Source organism: Squalius cephalus (assembly GCF_949319135.1).
Source record: "Squalius cephalus genome assembly, chromosome: 13".
Classification (NCBI taxonomy): domain Eukaryota; kingdom Metazoa; phylum Chordata; class Actinopteri; order Cypriniformes; family Leuciscidae; genus Squalius; species Squalius cephalus.
In genome coordinates this window covers 26,986,655-27,008,002 of record NC_137134.1, presented here as the reverse complement: position 1 = coordinate 27,008,002, position 21,348 = coordinate 26,986,655, and the positions used below count along the sequence as shown (strand labels likewise).

The window sequence follows — 21,348 nt, the reverse complement described above, 5'->3', positions numbered from 1 at the left end:
AATCATATGTAGTTCAAAAATTGAAAAAGTCAATCCCAGGAATGACCCAGATGTATATGTAGCAACACTGTTTGTTTCTTTCTTTATATTTTTTATCATCTCTGTATTTTCAGATAATCCAGGACAACGAGCAAATGAAAAGACACCTTTAATGAAGCAAGACAAAGATTATGATGTGCTTGTGCTGCAGGGTGTAAGTTAATGAGATAAGACACGCCCACCCGTGCATTCACAGTGGTGTCACAAAACAATTGATACATAATAGGCAGCCAATCTAGTTTTGGCAGAACCAGGTTAATATGTTCATACAAGCACAGCTAAACCTGCAGGACATTCGTCCAGTAATGCATTACAGTAATCTAGTTCTGATAGGTTTGCAGTGTTTGACACTAATATATATTGCAGCTAGGGTCGTTTGTACCAATACAAATAAAATTTCAGTTTTATTTTACTATTGTAGTAAATATTAATTTAATTAAATGAGTTTATTTATGATGATGATAATTATAATAATACGTTTAAATAATGTATCCTTCAATTTTTTTTACGTTAACATTTTATTTAAAAAAATCAAGTGAAAAATTAGTAATTAAATGAAGGACAAAGAAACACATTACATGGAACAAGTGGCAGGTCTGTTGTTTTGCATTTACACTCCAAGAATTGATGCACAGATATTTTGACATACAGTATCAGATTATTTTGCCTGGTCTGTTGCTATGGTTACATCACTGTCAATCATTGCAGTTTCAGATTCAATCCTGCATTTAAATACAGCTGTAAATCCGGACACTTTGCAGTGTCCAACAAAACTTTTATTAAAACTGTAAATGAGTAAACAGAAAGCGAGCAAAGAATGCTCCATTTATAAGCTTATGCTACGTTCAGCTCCTGTTCACTGAGATCTACACTCCTGCGAAACTCCCGCTATAATCAAAAAAGCAGTCTACACTGCACAATGAATCTCTTATTTACAGCGGGTTTACACTTTGTTGGTAATAATGAAAGGATTCGCAAGCACACAGAACTCTAAAAGCACACGGTGAATGAGAACAGAGGTGTTGTGGCCAATTTCGAGTCCCTGCCAATAATTATTATTAAACACTCGTTAGGCAATTTATTTCAACTTTTCAAATAGGGCACATCAGATTGGACATCTGTTAGTATTTTAAGCATTAAATGAGGTAAATTCCCTGTTGACACATGACAACTTACCAGCGTAAAAAGATAAAAATTCACACTCCGCTGCCACTGAGAGGCATTTTTCTGAAATCTCCAAGCCGGTCACGTTATTTTACGTGTAGCTGGACTCTCTCACAAACAGCTTGTCCAGCCATCAGATCAAACCACAGCTGTACAGATGGTGTACAGATCACAAACTGAGCTGATAGTGTATCACGTGCATTCAGTGAATCACATGTCCACACACAACTGCTGTTTGAACTAGATTGTTTTGTGACATTACAAATGTGGACAGGAGAACAGAGAAAATTGATCTGTTAATAAATAGCTGTGCAAGGAACAGGAAAGGTGCAGAGCATCAAAGTATGTTTGCTTTATATCTGGATATATCTGGAAGTAAACCTTCTGCTCAATTCACACTGTTAATCTGATTTGACTCCAGAGGTCTGACAGTGATGTCTGGTCTCTTCTTCTCTCACTTCTTGTAGATCTGATGTCATTAACCAGCACAGCAACAGTAGCCACGCCCACCAGAGCAGAGACGACCAATCGGATCACAGTTAATGCTGCATGAGCAATTCCTTTTGTATTATTCAATATATTGTACTATATTAACACAATATATCATTCTTTCTGTACCATTTAATAGGTATTGTTCATTCATATATACCCTGTCAGAAATAGGGGTACAGTAGGAGTCCATTTCTGTCCCCTAAGGTACAATCTACACTGACGTACCCCATAGGGCTTATTATTGAACCTCAAGGTACATATATGTACCTTTTTGTGGGTCAAAAAGCATTAAAAGGTACATATATGTACCGTTTCTTTTAAAGGTTAAGGTAAGGTACAATATTGTACCCTTGAGGGTACAGCCCCAGTGACAAGCCATTGTACCTTTAGGGGTACATGTACCCCTATGTACTTTATGTACTTTATTTTCTGAGAGTGTAGGGATTATATTTGTTCTTTTCGTAAGGGTTACCACAGCAGTGTTTCTGTATCAAGGTAATTTTTGATGTTTAGCTTTGTTTCTGAAAGCCAAAATCTTTTCAACAATCCTCATGTATAGAGGCATATAGTTCAAAACATCTGGGGTGCGTTTCCCGAAGCCAATTATGGTCGCAAGTTTCATTGCTACCAGCACAGTTCAATGAAACAATGCTTTTGGGAAATTCAGGTTTACAATGCTTTTGGGAAATGCACCCCTGATCTGTTCAATTCGATTCTCTAGTGGGCAAACTTCTGCTTCTGATGCAGTGTTTCCCACACAGACTAATTCGTGGCGGTTTGCACAGATTCAACAACGGCCACCACATCCTATCCATCTAAAAAAAAACTATCCAGTGATTACATGTTTTCTATGTTGACTCAAATCTTGTGCGATGTCCTAAACTGCCGGGATAATCACACAATGCGTGCCGTGGTCCACTAATGACACGTCCGATTCGCGAACTAATGACTCCTTTGAACCGATTCCATTTAAAACAAGACAACCGATCTGTCCAACACTGAATCCGTGTATAACAAATCAGTAACACTTTACAATAAGGTGCCATTTATTAAACTCTAGTTAACTACATTAGTTAACATTAACTATTAATAAACTACACTTCTACAGCATTTATTAATCTTTATTAAATCACTAATCGTAAATCACTTTAAGATTTTAATGTTTAAATAGATTTTATGTATATGTGGCAGTTTGCTCTCTTAAGCGCAATACAATACCAATTATGGCACAAAATAGACTACGCCACCCCGGGAAATGGGCCGGGGACCCGCTTGTACATCAAGTGCAAATCACACAGATACGCAGTGGGTCAGATAACAGACAACAAGGAAATGTTTCGAATCGTTTATTAAATACAAATAAGAAAAATACCAAAAGGCACAATACAAACACACATTAGAATAAATATGTCATTGTCAACCATAGCACTTATCCATTTCAGAATTGGGGATTCAGTTCGCCTGCCCGGTAAACACTGCAACTATTAGTGCTCTCACCACACAGCAGCCAATCACCCTCTGTGAACACTGCAAGCGATAAGCACACCACCACCACACCAGAGGACGTGGGCGTTGAGCTGGCACCCCAACTCTGGATAAAGGGAAGAGAGGACAAATTGAGACATAAGCAACCACACACACACACACACACGCCCCAGCGGTGGGGTAAAATGCCCCCTTTCTTACCAACCAGTTTGCTTCATAGATCAACAGCAAAATGAACAGACTATAGTTTTTAATCTCTAAAAGTAAAAGGCAAGTAATGTATCAACATGTATATATATATTAATATTTATTTGAGGAATGTCCAAAATATCCAAATTTTTTACATTTATATTTATATATAAGCCATGCAAACAAATATGTTGTAATAAATAAATAAATAAATAAACATTAATTCATTAGCCATTCACAGCCATTTTAACATTTATGTAACTAAGCCATGCAAACAAATGTGTTGTAATAATAAATAAACAAATAAATACATAAATAAACATTAATTCATTAGCCATTCACAGCCATTTTACCATTTATATTTATATAACTAAGCCATGCAAACAAATATGTTGTAATAAATAAATACATAAATAAACAAATAAATACATAAATAAATACATACATAAATAAACATTAATTCATTAGCCATTCACAGCCATTTTAACATTTATATTTATATAACTAAGCCATGCAAACAAATATGTTGTAATAAATAAATAAATAAACAAACAAACAAATAAATAAATACATAAATAAACATTAATTCATTAGCCATTCACAGCCATTTTAACATTTATATTTACCGGTATATAACTAAGCCATGCAAACAAATATGTTGTAATAAATAAATAAATAAATAAATAAATAAATAAATAAATAAATACATAAATAAACATTAATTCATTAGCCATTCACAGCCATTTTAACATTTATACACTGCTCAAAAAAATAAAGGGAACACTTAAACAACACAATGTAACTCCAAGTCAATCACACTTCTGTGAAATCAAACTGTCCACTTAGGAAGCAACACTGATTGACAATCAATTTCGCATGCTATAGTTAGTTATAGGCAATTAGCAAGACACCCCCAATAAAGGAGTGGTTCTGCAGGTGGTGACCACAGACCACTTCTCAGTTCCTATGCTTTTTGGCTGATGTTTTGGTCACTTTTGAATGCTGGCGGTGCTTTCACTTTAGTGGTAGCATGAGACGGAGTCTACAACCCACACAAGTGGCTCAGGTAGTGCAGCTCATCCAGGATGGCACATCAATGCGAGCTGTGGCTAGAAGGTTTGCTGTGTCTGTCAGCGTAGTGTCCAGAGCATGGAGGCGCTACCAGGAGACAGGCCAGTACATCAGGAGACGTGGAGGAGGCCGTAGGAGGGCAACAACCCAGCAGCAGGACTGCTACTTCCGCCTTTGTGCAAGGAGGAGCAGGAGGAACACTGCCAGAGCCCTGCAAAATGACCTCCAGCAGGCCACAAATGTGCATGTGTCTGCTCAAATGGTCAGAAACAGACTCTGTGAAGAGCACAGGGCCCCAGTGGCGAATTTGCCAATCTTGGTGTTCTATGGCAAATGCCAAGATGTTGCAGGCAGCAGAACGTTCTCTACGGCGTCTCCAGACTCTGTCACGTCTGTCACATGTGCTCAGTGTGAACCTGCTTTCATCTGTGAAGAGCACAGGGTGCCAGTGGCGAATTTGCCAATCTTGGTGTTCTATGGCAAATGCCAAGCGTCCTGCACGGTGTTGGGCTGTAAGCACAACCCCCACCTGTGGACGTCGGGCCCTCATACCACCCTCATGGAGTATGTTTCTGACCGTTTGAGCAGACAACATAATGACTATTTCGAGTGTTGTAATTATGATGCAAGTTTAGCACTGCTGCAGTTCATTTTACAGTTTCCCCTGCATTATGTTGACTATTAGGGACAAGAAATTGATTATTTGTCAAATTCGAATGACGTTTTAGTAATTTATGACAGTACGAGTTAATCTGTTAATAGGGCTTGGGCGTCGTGACGTCATACTTGGCGTGGTGGCCATGTTGAGGGCCTTGCGAATGTAAACATACAGCAAGTCGAACGAGGAGAAGCAGAGTTGGGAGAAAGAAAAAAGATGTTAAAATCCCGAAAAGGATGTGGAATTTACGGGGATACGTTAAATAGAGAAGCCATTAACGTTATGTGGACAAAATCGGCAAAAAAGTGTAGTTAGTAGCTGTCAACCCTCCCGTTTTTTTCGGGTTTCTCACGCATTTGAGCTCTTTTTCCGCTGTCTTCCCGTTTTAGTATTTTCTTATAAAATATTTCAACATTCATCTTTCTGTTGCTATCCCTCTGCTGACAGCAAAAATTCGTGCTACAAAACTGCAGCATTAACTAAGCGAGTTGTTAAACTAGATCTAACGTGACTTTGCTTACTGATTGGCGTGAAATCGGGCTCTCACAACAACCACGCTATCTTAAAAAGGCCAATTTCACGCTAAGGTTGCCTTCAAGTAAGCAAAACGATGCTTTGAAAACATCTGTTTCGCTGGAAGGGCAAGAGGGTAGCAACAGGACAACAGTACAGAGACTGACAGGTCCGATGGAAGGGCTAACATTAATATTATAAGAGTAAGGTATTAAAATACGGGATATTTTACAGGAAAATTTGTCCACATACTGGTTCCTGGTTTCCCTAACGTATCCCGGTAAATTCCACATCCTTTTCGGGATTTTAACATCTTTTTTCTTTCTCCCAACTCTGCTTCTCCTCGTTCGACTTGCTGTATGTTTACATTCGCGAGGCCATCAACATGGCCGCCACGCCAAGTAACGTTACCTCACTGGTTTATATTCGCTAAAAGCTAGTTCCCTGGCCTCTTAACTAATACTTTACAAAAAAGCTTTTGGTTAACATTCATCATACGGTAAAATCATCCCCTGTTTATTATAGCCTATTGAGGCAGATTCTTACCTGTCTTTTGTCCACACGACACCGTAATGAATCCTTAACGGACAGCAGACTCAAAGGCGGCAAAGTTGTTGCTGGGCAAACTTCTTTCGCTCGGTGATGGGGGTGGAGCTTTCCGGATGTGCGCACTTCTTACTTTAGGGTTTTAACATTTTGTGGGGAAACCTGCTGTGGCAAACTTGTCTGTTGAAAGTCGTATAGTGCTTAAGACCACTATTAAATTGCTATGGCTTCTAAATAGCTTAATAGTCTAATAAAATTCGTATAAAAAGTGGACCTAGCCCAGTGGCTATTGTTAAAAATAGCATCCATGTCTGACATAATCAATTTGGAATAATTATATATGAAAACATAATATCTAAAAATATTTTATATAAATAATATCTAATAATAAATAACAAAAACTAAAAATGCAAAAACTACAGAAATTAGAAATATAAGATATTATATTAGGCTATATTATATAATAGTATAAATATATCTATATTTATATCTAATATCTATTACTATTATATAGAAAACATAATATCTTAGGAGTGGAGCCCACTTAAGTTTAGCCCATCTACTGCCCATGTAGGGCCCAACAACAAAGCCCACTCTGAGCCCATGCCCAGCCGAAGCCCAACTAGCCCAAGTGAGGCCCATGTGGGCCCCAAGTGGACGTGTTTGCAGGGTGACGTCACGACGCCCAAGCCCTATTGATCGATCGTTAATCCAGTAGGCTAAATTATTTAATCCACTGAACACTGCTGTGGTAATATAAAAACACTCACCCAACAGCATACTGTTTCTTTTGAGCCTAATTCCTAGTCAAATTAAAATGATATAGTTGTATATATCACTGATGGTATTTTGTATAGATGGCCAGACGTGCAGTCTAATAACATTAGAGCGACAGCACTATGAACGCCCACAAGCGACTTCACAGTACAGAGACTAGCGACATACAGCGACAAAGTCGCTGGCGGTGTGAACGGGGCTTTAGGCGCCATTCCCGTCCCTTTTTTATATCTGCCGCGCATACCCGGTCCGCCCCTAATCATATCATGATGGAGCGCATCACCACATACATATCGGTTAGTTTCAATCCTTGATTCTGATTGGTCTGCTTATTCACGATAAAACACGGCTATGACCGCTTCACCCAATGGTTCTATGTATCACTACAACACCCCTAGCAACCACTCTTAGCAACTTAAACACATGTGCGATCTCATTGATATTGTGAGAGATCGAGAAAGCGAGTGTAAAGTTACCTGCATTCACAGTAGACATTGCATTTTCCTTCAGGTCAGTCCTATATTCATAATAAAATATTCAGTTTGAATGTCCGCTGCGATATCTTGTCCTTTTAACAGTTAACCGTTAAGGGGTTTTCCCGTGTCATCAGTCAGTTGCTCTTCCTTCTCCGTGAAAACAAGTTTGAGTCTTTTCAATGTAAAAGTCTTCTCTACCAACTGACTCATTCATAAGACAGTCTTTGCCGCCATCTATTGGCGAAATAATGTATGTAACTTCTGTTGCTGTTTACGATCAGGGACTATTTTTTCCAGCGGAAGGAATGCTTTTAGTGATTTTACTTCATGAAAGTTGCATAGATAAATATTTTTCGTGTTTAATATTTGTATTGTGTGGCAACCGTTTTATAAAAGCAATAAGGTACTCGAGGCAAGTGCTGTATCGTGAATAAGTAACGGCTGAAGGGGTTACTTATTCATACAGCACAGCCTCTCGTACCTTATTGCTTACATATAAATATATATATATTATTTTTATATATTTTTTTTTCGTTTACATTTTAACGAGAGAACATCGTTCGTTTAGCCTATTTGTCCATACGGCTGAAGGCGTTACTTATTCACGATAGGCTACAGCACAGCCTCTCATACCTTATTGCTTATATATATATATATATATATATATATATATATATATATATATATATATATATATATATATATATATATATATATATATATATTCTTTTTATATTTTGTTTCGTTTACATTTTACATTTTAACGAGAGAACATCGTTCGTTTAGCCTTTGTCTTTTGTCCTGATGTACGGTATGTTGTCTATTCCTTTGTAGTTTTTTTGTTACCTTTTGTGTGTGTGTGTGTGTATGTGTGTGTGTGTGTGTGTGTGTGTGTGTGTGTGTGTGGTGCAAGGGTGGCTCTGTGAGAGCACCCTAAATTTCGTTGTACCTCCACAGTGCAATGACAATAAAGGCTATTCTATTCTATTCTATTAATGTTAATTTCACCATTTACTATTAGCCAACATTATTGAAATCAAAAGTTGTATTTGTTAACATTAAGTATAATGCACTGTGAAGTAACATCAACAAACAATGAACAGCTGTATTTTTATTAGAAAAGATTAACAAAGATGAATAAATACAGTAACAAATGTATTGCTCATGCTTCATGTTAGTTAGCTTAATACATTGAAGGGTGTGGATTGGAATCCACTGCTGCTTCATTGTATATGTAATGAGTGATTATAATCAAGGTATTAATCAATATTTTTCCTTCTAAATATCAAATGAGTTGAATGACTTATCTGGAGATTTTATTTTGTTATCGAAGTTACCAGGGTCATTACTGCAATGTTCTTTACATGTATTCTTTTTAATGTCAGTATTTGATATTTGAATGCAGTAACAGTGATTGCTCATTTAACCCGGCTTCAAGAAATTAAATAGGGACTGGTTTTGTGTTTGAGAAAGGTCTTCAACGTGTTAAAACAAATAGGGGTCATTGAAGCCTATAGTTTAAGGGACCATTTCTTTGTTAAAGCCTTACTTTCCATTTAGACTAAAGTGTCCTATGTCCTTGAGAAAAATAACTTATCTTGATGTTTTGAGACGAGACTCCTGTTTATAGTTAGAGCCTGGCCGAATCCAACCTTGGAAAAGCTGTGTGTCGGTGTGTGTTAGTCTTCTTGCTTACAGGTTAAGGAACCACTTGCATTATTGGAGATTGACTGAATTGTTGTTTGGGAAATACTGGCACCCAGAAACCCAAATCTGTGACCTGGAAGGTCACGACGTGCCGGACTTCAGGGTCCGAGTGTCAGCTGCATAATCTATGGACATATGCTTCTGTCTATCTGTATATGTGTGGAAATTTACTGTGTTTATATATTTCTTAGCCAATGAGAATCATTCAACCTGTAAGCAATAACATAGCTGAGACCTTGGAAATGGTATAACTGCTGTGATCTTTATAAATGTAAGCGGGGCGGCCATACAAACTCCTGTGTGAGTCTTGTAGCTGACTTCTGCTGATGAAACTGCAAACTATCTTCAGTAAAACTTTTCTTACATTTGTTTATAATTCTGACTCTGGGTCTTCTTTCTAACATGTGGTCCTTGGGTCCTAAACTGTTAACCCCTAACAACATTCACTAATGTAAACAAATCAAACCAGTGGTAAAATCACAGCTTAAAAGAAAGAAAAAAAAAAAACAGGGCAAGAAAGGATGACAGTTTCCGTCGGCCACCACCGAAGACCAATTTTGACCCAGGAAAAACACGAATTTTGACCCCTTAGCAAACAAGCGATTGCGCCTTCTTTAGAAAGTTAACTAGTCGCAAGTTTGCGGTAAAATGCAGTTGGGTTGTCGAGGTCAAAACATTATATAAGCTGTGAATCAATTAAAACTTATTAAAAATAATTTTCTTACACTGAATGTTTGGATTTTGTGAAGGTGTATTTAATATAATAAAGTTCTGTGTAACGAATTATTAACAAAAGGTGTTTATGTTTGGTTATAAGATTTTTTTTTTTAACCGCTGCTGTATAAAGTGGATTATGCCAGTGTTCAAACTTTCTGTCATGATGTTGCAGTCACAGTAAGTATGTCTTATTTTACTATTTTTATTTAGTAAGTGGTTCTTAGTTCTTTTGTCGCCAAAGCATGATTTATTCACACTATTGTTCTAACATTATAACATATTCAACAACCAGTAAAGACAAAAATAGCATTTTATCTTAATTAGTAGGTTAAACATTTTATAGAATTAGAGTTGTCTAGATCCACTGGTCCACACTATGGTCTAGATCTATATTTGCACAGATTAACCGAGACATAAACATAAAGTTTAATATCCAAAAAAACATTAATCTTGTCTGCTATTTAGTATAGTGTAGTACTGTAATGATGAACAGTTCAGATGTTTCTCCTAATACAAATGACACTGCCGGAGCTCCACATATAATAGACTCTAATTGAACTACAACATGCACTGACCCGATGTAAAAACAGAGTGTGTTTCCATATTCAGTCATAACGGGGAGCCAAAGCAGCATCTTCTGCATTATAATAATTGCTGTTGGAAAAGAATAGGAGTTTGCTTAAATCTTATTAATCAGACTTGTTTCCTTAAAGGGATACTCCACTTTTTTCGGAAATATGCTCATTTTACATCTCCCCCAGAGTTAAACAGTTGAGTTTTACCGTTTTAGAATCCATTCAGCCGATCTCCGGGTCTGACGGACTTAGGTAAAGTTGGTCTTATATTCGCACATTCGGACTTCCGCGTTTAAACACTTTTTCAATAGTATGTGCAATAAAGCTACTTTTTGCAAATTCTAAGCAGCTACATGATGTTGACAACAAAGATGGTCAACTACTACATTTTCCACAATCGATAAAAATGGGCAAGCATTGTTTTAATGGCACACTTACTTGCGAATGTCCACTGAATGTCCAATGTAGTGTGGTGAACAAGATAGGGACCGTCTAAAAAGTTGTAATTTTTTTTCATTGCGTGCAAACAGACAACTACATTTTAGCCAACTACAGATGTACCAGCAAATATCTCTAACATTATGAGTTCTAATGCTATAGAATGTCCTTTAGCAACAATAAAAACTGCATTATAATGATGGTGTTTAAAAAGGTGTTTAGGAAATAAGAAAGAATGAACATGTACATGAACTGTAATTTGGTAACAATCCAGACTGTAGAAAGTACAAAATCATGTGTAATCTCCTGAACATAGTTAATCGCTTCATTTTACAACTGTTTATATTAATTTATTTGAAATCAAAATGAACAAGAACCGTGTTGGTGTTGGGTTTAATAATGACATATGATTTATTTCAATAGGTTTTGCAAGCATGGGCCGACTGTTCCAAAGCAAGTTGGGTCGTCTTATCTGGACCCTACAGAACATACATAGCCCATGTCTCGCTGTTTTATGCACCTCTGTTTTTCTGTTTTTAAGTGCAATAAAGACTTTAACAGTGTAACAGTGTTCTCCAGGTATTGAATAAAAAGAATGGCTAAACTATCTTTTATGTTTTCCTTTTGTATAGCATCTTCGTTTAACATTAAACTCTCACGTCACAATAACACAATTCATGTGCATTGATTGATGTTTACAGTCCTGCAGAAATATCACTGTGGTACTGAATCCATCAGATTATTGACAAGTACTCAGAAAGCATGACAGCAAACATGATGTTTATTTTGGGTGTGAAGGGTGTGGATTTTGGAATAAACTGCTGCTTCAATGTATATGTAATGAGTGATTATAATCAAGGTTTTCTTTTTAAATATTACATGAGTTAATACTTCTGAGATTTTACTTTGTTTTAGAAGTTACCAGTGAAGATTACTGAAATATTCTATTCATGTATTCTCTAATGTCTGTATTTGATATTTGAATGCAGTAACAGTGCTTGCTCATTTAGCCCGGCTTCCAGAAATGAAATATGGAAAGATTTGTTAAGAAAGGCCTTCAACATGTGTCAATACATACATCTGGGAGTCACAGGGGTCATTGAAGTCTATCGTTTAAGGGAACTTTTCTCAGTTAAAGCCTTACTTTCTAGTTAGACTAAAGTGTAGTTCTTCTTGGAGAAAGAACGCATAATCCTGATGTTTTGAGAATTCTCTCCTGTTTATAGTTAGAGCCTGGCCAAATCCAACCTTGAAAAAGCTGTGTGTCAGTGTGTGTGTTAGTCTTCTTGATTACAGGTTAAGAAACCACTGGCAGAGTGTTGTTCGGGTCATGCTGGCGCCCAGCAACCCAAATCTGAGACCTGGAAGATCACGACGTGCCTAACTTCAGGGTCCGAGTTTCAGCTGCATAATCGATGGAGAAATGCTTCAGTTTATCTGTATATGTGTGGAAAATTGTTTAGATTTTATGTGTACTTAGCCAATCAGAAGTAGCTAACCTGTAAGCAATGATGTAATCAATGCCCTTGGAAATGGTAAATCTGCTGTGATCTTTGTAACTAAGCAGGGCAGCCTACGAACTCCTGTGTGAGTCAGTCTTGAAGCTGACATCTGCTGATGAAACTGAAAACTCTTCAGTATCTTTTCTTTAATTTATTATAATGCTGACTCCTGGTCTTCATTCATCATATCTGGTTCTGGGTCTTTGACTGTGCGCCCCTAACAGGTGAACATTTAAAAAACTTGCAAAACTCCTATGGGGTTCTATGGCACACCTTCCATCAAACAATATTACATTATCTACATTTATTTATTACTGTAATGGCTGAAAACAGTAACTTCTTTACTTCATGGATGTATTTATAGAGGAATGATTTGCTTTAAAAAAACATTGCAACCATTATAAACAAAGTACAGTTTCACCGTATACCTTCAAATTGTCTGTAATGGTTATTGAATAATTTTTAAGTTACATAGCACACCCTACAAAGAAATACACTACCTCAAATTACAACCTCATTAAAGCAAAGACATTGACTTACTACATGTGAGATTTTGCCAATACCTGCCTGACTGTACATACAGTACACAACTATTTTAGAATGAAACTACATTAATTCACCAAAGGGATTTTTTTTTATTATCCAAAGAGTGTAGTGCTTTCCTAATGACCGGGCTGACTTGCTCCAGGTTAAATTTCCACCATAACTCGCATACTGTACGTGCCATTGTCAAATATGTTTATGAAAAATTAACTGTAAATGACTGTAACTATTTTTCCGTGTTCCAAAGGGTGTAGTGCTTTCCTAGTGACCTGACTGACATACTACAGGTGAAATTTCCACAATAACTCGCATACTGTACGTACTATTGTCAATTATGTTTATGAAAAATTAACTGTAAATGACTGTAACTATTTTTCCGTGTTCCAAAGGGTGTAGTACTTTCCTAGTGACCTGACTGACTTACTACAGGTGAAATTTCCACAATAACTCGCATACTGTACGTGCCATTGTCAAATATGTTTATGAAAAATGAACTGTAAATGACTGTAACTATTTTTCCACGTTCCAAAGGGTGTAGTACTTTCCTAGTGACCTGACTGACTTACTACAGGTGAAATTTCCACAATAACTCGCATACTGTACGTACTATTGTCAATTATGTTTATGAAAAAATTACTGTAATTCACCTAAAGTATTTTTCTGCATTCCAAAGGGTGTAGTACTTTCCTAGTGACCTGACTGACTTACTACAGGTGAAATTTCCACAATAACTCGCATACTGTACGTGCCATTGTCAAATATGTTTATGAAAAATGAACTGTAAATGACTGTAACTATTTTTCCACGTTCCAAAGGGTGTAGTACTTTCCTAGTGACCTGACTGACTTACTACAGGTGAAATTTCCACAATAACTCGCATACTGTACGTACTATTGTCAATTATGTTTATGAAAAAATTACTGTAATTCCCCTAAAGTATTCTTTTCATGTTTCAAAGGGTGTAGTACTTTCCTAGTGACCTGACTGAAGTACTACAGGTGAAATTTCCACAATAACTCGCATACTGTACGTGCCATTGTCAAATATGTTTATGAAAAATTAACTGTAAATAACTGTAACTATTTTTCCGCGTAGTTTGACTGAAATAACCACTCGTTACAACCGAGGTATGCAGCAAAGCATTTGTGAAGCCACAACACGCACAACCTTGAGGCGGATGGGCTACAACAGCAGAAGACTCCACCGGGTACCACTCATCTCCACTACAAATAGGAAAAAGAGGCTACAATTTGCACGAGCTCACCAAAATTGGACAGTTGAAGACTGGAAAAATGTTGCCTGGTCTGATGAGTCTCGATTTCTGTTGAGACATTCAGATGGTAGAGTCAGAATTTGGCGTAAACAGAATGAGAACATGGATCCATCATGCCTTGTTACCACTGTGCAGGCTGGTGGTGGTGGTGTAATGGTGTGGGGGATGTTTTCTTGGCACACTTTAGGCCCCTTAGTGCCAATTGGGCATCGTTTAAATGCCACGGCCTACCTGAGCATTGTTTCTGATCATGTCCATCCCTTTATGACCACCATGTACCCATCCTCTGATGGCTACTTCCAGCAGGATAATGCACCATGTCACAAAGCTCGAATCATTTTAAATTGGTTTCTTGAACATGACAATGAGTTCACTGTACTAAAATGGCCCCCACAGTCACCAGATCTCAACCCAATAGAGCATCTTTGGGATGTGGTGGAACGGGAGCTTCGTGCCCTGGATGTGCATCCCACAAATCTCCATCAACTGCAAGATGCTATCCTATCAATATGGGCCAACATTTCTAAAGAATGCTTTCAGCACCTTGTTGAATCAATGCCACGTAGAATTAAGGCAGTTCTAAAGGCGAAAGGGGGTCAAACACAGTATTAGTATGGTGTTCCTAATAATCCTTTAGGTGAGTGTAGATGTGAATGTAAATAGATGTAAAATTAAACTTAGTACACCTGATTCCACTCATGGTGATCACAATCAATATCTTACATTAAGACTCTGCCCATTACAGTAGTGGCCATTTTGAAAAGTAGTGTTCAATTTTTTGTGCTACTCCTCATTCAAATTTTGTTCAATTTTTACAAAAATTGGCTCAGATGATCTTTGGACCGAGCCACACAGAAGTGACTGAACAGATTTTTTATTTTTGCTACCATTCCTGATATACTTTTCTCCAAATTTGACCTGTATTTGTTGTCTTATGGTAGTTAGCTTAGCATGCTAATTGGTTAGCATGCTAACCTGATGCCATTCTTTCTAATGTGGCTCTTCAGCTATCAGGCTAACCATAAACTGCATTAGCATTAAGCTAACTTATCTTGCTAACTTAACTAATCTGGTTAACATGCCTTTGTGTGCTCATTCTTACACTTAAGCCTCTCCTCGGCAGCTTGGTAAGCCAGCGTCATCTGAGTGGCGCAAGCTGCTAAACCACATGCCGCAAACCCTGAACCATTCCGGTTGTGGGTTTGAATCCTGTGTGGCACATTCCCAGACCGCAAGAGGTATTGTGGCCTTAAGTGGTGGAAAAGTTGCTTCTGTTCCAGACATGTTGTCTATATGTGAACGAACTTGATAAATACAACATGCAGCGAATTTATACAAAAATTATTCATTTTGAATTGCTTCTCACTTCAACTATTGGACCTTCTTCATCTTACCAAAAACACAACTTCCCAGTGTCGCAATGATATGAGTGACAGGTATCTGACCCAGAGATAATGGGTTCGAGCCCCGCATGGGATGATTTAAAAAAATTGTGTGTAATGTTGTGTCATGTCGATTCCTTTATTATTCAACGTTGCACTAATCTTTCTTCCTCTTGGATTAATGTATGTCTTGTTCATATGTTCATTCTCATCTGAACTTCTGTTCATTTTGAGTTCATTTTCACCTGTACTTCTAAACCAGCTCTTTTTTCTTCAATTTCTGCTGTTTTTACTATTCTTGCTCTTGCTGCTGCTTCAGGGGCTTGGCCCCGTATCGCTGCTTGCAGCTATATTTCCACTTGTTCCTTAACATGTAACCAAGAATACTAACACACACACAGACACAGTTTCTTCAAGATTGGATTTGGTGAGGAGGAGAGTCTTCTCAAAACATTAATATAACATGTTATTTCTCTCAAGGAGAGGATACTTTAAATCTAACTGTAAAGTAAAGAATTTAACTAAGAAATGGTCTCTCAACTATAGGTTTCAATGACTCCTGAGACCATTGCTATCAGGGTAGCCTAGAAAAGCAGATGGATGTAGTGACACCTGTTAAAGAAGTCCATATTTCATTTCTGGAAGCCAGGCTAAATGAGCAAGCACTGTTACTGCATTCCTGGCATGGGCCAGACCCTTACGTTACACCTCAGATATCAAATACAGACATTTAAAGAATGCATGAAATAACATTTTCAATAATCACACTGATAATTTCTATAACAAAGTAAAATCTCATAAGCCTAGAGAAGTCATTCAACTCATTTGATATTTAGAAGGAAAACTATTGATTAATACCTTGATTATAATCACTCATTAGGTATACATTGAAGCAGCAGTGTGTTCCAGAATCCACTTCTTCAGGACTTCATAACAAAAACTTAACTTGAATAATTACAATAAGGGTGTTGCTTATTTATAACGTTGAAAATATGATTAACCTAAAATATCTGCTTTTTTTAATCAATGAAAGAATTGTGTTGTACAAGGAACAGCAGTTCTAATACATACTTTTACCTAATACATTTATCAAAGTTAATTGAGTAGAGTGATCACTGGGAACATACTATAACCATTGGAACATGAAAAAAGGAGAAATTACAATAACTTTTTAATAATAATATGTTTGTACTATACTTACAGTAAGGTAGGTATTGGCAGTATTTAACATGTAGTAAGTCAGTCTGATCACTATGAAAGTACTACAACCTTTAGAATATATAAAAAATACTATAGGTGAATTACTGTAATTTCTTTTAAATTAATATTTGTATACTGAACGTACAGTAAGGGAGGTATTGTCAAAATTCCACATGTAGTAAGTCGGTGTGGTCACTAGGAAAGCACTACAGCCTTTGGAACATGAAAAAATACTTTAGGTGAATTACTGTAATTTTTTCTTAAACTTATTTGTTTATTGTATGTACAGTAAATGAGGTATTGTCAAAATTCCACCTGTAGTAAGTCGGTGTGGTCACTAGGAAAGCACTACTTCCTTTGGAACAGGGAAAAAACCTTTAGGTGAATTACTGTAATTTTTTCTTAAACGTATTTGTTTATTGTACGTACAGTAAATGAGGTATTGTCAAAATTCCACCTGTAGTAAGTCAGTGTGGTCACTAGGAAAGCACTACAGCCTTTGGAACAGGAAAAAATACTTTAGGTGAATTGCTGTAATTTTTTTTAATTAATATTTGTATACTGAACATACAGTAAGGGAGGTATTGTCAAATATTGTCAGTAGGACCATACTACAACGTTTGGAACATGAAAAAAATCCCTTTGGTGAATTACTGTAACTTTTACATAAAACATTTGCGTACTGTATGTACAGTAGCCTACACAAAAGTACACTAAAGCAGTCTACAAGTCAACAAGTACACTAAAGCAATATGCAGCAAATATCAAACCTGAAACTATTTCTACCCTGGTTGGTAACTTTATTTATTTATTTTTTTACTTGACTATGTTCATGGTGCTGTCCACGTATGTGGTCCTGAAGGTCCTACATGATCAAGTCTGCAACTTGGGTAAAGTTCATTTTATATTCGCATATTCGCGGAGTTCCGCGTTCAATATCTCGTGAGCTGAATATTGTTACTACACAAATCATTGTTTTAATATTTAAATCTTCCTCAAAACGAGCTTTCCTTCGGGTTTGCACTTTGCAGATGGTCCCTTCTTAGCAGCCTGCGCATAGAGATCAATGTATTTTGTCCAGTGCGAAGGAAAGATCGTTTTGAGGAAAATTATGTTGTAGCTTCTGGTGTTTAATCTGTAGTTATATGTGATAGGTGTTTTGTGTAGCAACAACGTTTAGTTCACGAGTTATTGAACGCGGAAGTCCGCGAATGTGCGAATATAAAACCAACTTTACCTAAGTGTCTGACGGTACCACTTTTAGCATAGCTTAGCACAGATCACTGATTCTGATGAGTCCAGTAGCATTTCTTTCAAAATGACCAAAGAGTTTCAATATTTTTCCAATTTAAAACTTGACTCTTCTGTAGTTAAACCGTGTACTAAGATCGACGGAAAATGAAAAGTTGCGATTTTCTAAGCCTATCCCAGATAGCAGGCAGACGTCGATTCAACGTTGATTCTTAGTTGTAAAGGTTAGTATCAATCATCAATCAAATTTCAACGTTGGATCAATCTTTACTATTTATTACGTTGAAAATAAAACATTGATTCAATGTTGAAATGCGGTTGAATGGCGTGTCTGACGTTGATTCAACGTTAATTCGATGAGCAAAGTGATGTTGTTTCAATGTCAGGAGAGACGTCGTTTCCATGTTGGTTCAATGTCAGTTTGCTATCTGGGATATGACTAGGAACTACTCTCATTCCGGCGTAATAATCAAGGAACTGTGCGGCTGTACCATGAGTGCAGCAGGCGTAATGATATGACGCAGCGCCTGAAAATAGGTCTAAAGGCTGGTTTATACTCGACGCGTCCGCACGAGCGCGAAGGTGCGCGCGGCAAAAATGACGTCATTGCGGTGTGGGCGGTCGTGCGCGTTGGGTTCGCAAGACCCAATTTCGGCAGGCGGTGTGCGCGACATTTTTTGTAACAACGCGCGCGGCGCCGCATCCGAAGATGAACGACTTCGAGCCGAATCTGGCCGAGCTCGAACTTCTCACCACACCAGCACCCAGTTTGCAGTATAAATGAGTTGCTTACATTTAAAAAATGAGCATACAATAGCATAAAAAGTATTTTTAATGAACATAAAGGTCCATGTTTAATAAAAATGTTCACGAAACTTAATGAAATGTTTAGTGAAATTAGAAAATATGAAGGAGATCGTTGATTTAGTTATGTTTTTTACACATTCTAATATCCATATATTTTGTTTTATTGTCACGAGTAATAATCTCAGGGTTTACTGGGTTTTACACGATTCTTTTTGTAGTGTGGTATTGGTGGTGGTGTACTAAAATAAACACTGTCACGTGTGTATAGCTTTCTTCTTCTCACTGCTGATTCCTGGTGGTTTAGAGGACAATTACTCGAGTCGCCCCCTATCGTTTCAAAGAATAGTACAACGGCGAGCGCGTCAAGTATAAACGCCTCGTCCGTTTCGGGAGGTGCGCGCGCAGTCTGCGGAGACTCGCGCTGCGGAGCCAGGCGAAAGTATAAACAAGGCTTAATAGGTTAGACAAACTTAGTCCCGGTCACGTTGGAAGAAGTTACCGAGCTGGGGACTATTTTCAGGCGCTGCGTCATATCATTACGCCTGCTGCACCCATGTTACAGCCACATAGTTCCTTGATTATTACGCTGGAATGAGAGTAGTTCCTAGCCATATGCTTAGAAAATCGCAACTTTTCATTTTCCGTCGATCTTAGTACACGGTTTAACTAGAGAAGAGTCAAGTTTTAAATAGGAAAAATATTGAAACTCTTTGGTCATTTTGAAAGAAATGCTACTGGACTCATCAGAATCAATGATCTGTGCTAAGCTATGCTAAAAGTGGTACCGTCAGACCCGGAGTTCGGCTGAATGGTATGGGATCAAATTCCCGCCAAATATATAGCGGTCGCGTATAAAAAAATAATAAGCGTGAATCAAAAATTTAAAAACACATGTAAAAATATATTGCACAAACTGAAAAAAAGAATGCAAAATGATCAGAATAGCAAACAACGTGGTCACGGATCAAAATATAATAAGCGTGAATAAAGAAATAACAAGCATGAATAAAAACTTTAAACACATTAAAAGTTATTTTGCACAAAACTTAAACTTATGGTCATGCTTTGTTAAAAAGTATGGTTTTATTACTGTGTACTTTGTGCTTTCTTGCATTTTCTGCTCATATTTTACTCTTTTGTACGCTTGTGATGTTTTTCTCTTCGCTCTTCTTTCTATGTTCTGCGCTTGCTCTTCCAAATGTTGCAGTTCGAGTTTCATGTAAATTAGGGCGGGCTTAAGCGTCACCATTGGTCCACTAGTTCTAGATTGACAGATACTCCTCTAGCCAATCAATCGAAGAGGGGAGTTGACGTCACACCAATGCGACTCGTGGCTACTGATGCTTACTTGTTATACAGGGGAAGACGACCATCAACAGGACACCTTTAAACTGCATGTGTGCCTGCAACTCAAACTGTTGCCGGTATACGTATACCTGGCAATATGGTATAGTTAAATTCGTCATCCTAACAACGACCTGTTACAGTTATGCCTGTCTGATGATCCATCATTCACCTCTAATGCACTTGACCTGGCACCGCGAGCGTCGATCTTCTCCGAGCAGCCACCACCTACTGGCCGTTTTACTTTCATATTTAATCAATAACAAGGATGTGTAATGTCGGTCCTGGGTGCAGAGTTTAGCTCCTTCAACCCTAATCAAACACACCTGAACCAGCTAATCATCGTCTTTAGGATATTTAAGACAGGTGAGGTTTTAAATCGGAGTTGACGCTAAACTCTGCAGGACAGCGGCACTCTAGAAACAACGTTACCTATCGCTGATGGAGATGTTGCTGTATTCAAATTTTAAGCTATATTTAAAACATTAATTCTAAAGTAATATGCAATTATGTAGCTATGTAAGTAAACACAGTAAGTTTGTAATAAATCACTGTATTAAATTCAACTGGTTTCTCTATCTTCTCTGTAACACAATCATTTTCAATAATCTTGTCAAATTTGGCGAGGTTAATAAAAAAAAGGGTAGGCAATGCGTAGCGGCGACAGGTCAAAGTCCTAAAGTCTTCAGACAATGGCCGTTTTTAACTTAGTTTTTGCGACGAATTGTAGTGTTTCATAATTGCAGGATGTTTCGCTTACAGCAGCCTTAACATATTGACATCATGAGCCAAGTAATACCTATTGTTTAACACCAATTACCAGTGTGCACATTAACATTCTCATGTATCTAAAAAAAAAAATGAATTTAATTATTTATGTCCAGAGTTCAGATAGCTTTACTGCTTGAAAGTCTTTGTAAAGTTAAATTGAACTGCCGTCTTCCCTTGTAAGTGTAGCACTCCTGTAAAAATAAAAATGAAATAAAAATGTAAAAATGAAATAAAAGAGAGTGCAGCAGTGCTTCTTTGTTGTTATATTTACTCAGAATGAAGTGCTTCACGGGCGCGCACCACCCACTGAAGTGTGCGGTGACCTATTTTTTTACAGTCTATGGCGGTGACGCAATCACGCTGGTATGCCAAGCGAAAATAATTAATTTAATAAATGCACATATCAAAGCACAAATAAGAAATTGAAC

At 37.4% G+C, this 21,348-nt stretch overlaps 1 protein-coding gene across 1 annotated transcript in view; it reads left to right on the top strand.

Annotated features, from left to right (window-relative positions):
* LOC307169763 (uncharacterized protein) overlaps window positions 1–3,329 on the top strand; it is a 33,593-nt gene extending 30,264 nt beyond the window's left edge. Inside the window, exons 8-9 of the mRNA XM_079890568.1 lie at window positions 114–193; window positions 1,671–3,329. Coding sequence (XP_079746694.1) covers window positions 114–193; window positions 1,671–1,676 — 86 coding nt within the window. The 3' untranslated portion in view covers window positions 1,677–3,329. The remainder of the gene's footprint in view (window positions 1–113; window positions 194–1,670) is intronic.
* The last annotated feature ends 18,019 nt before the right edge of the window (window positions 3,330–21,348 follow it).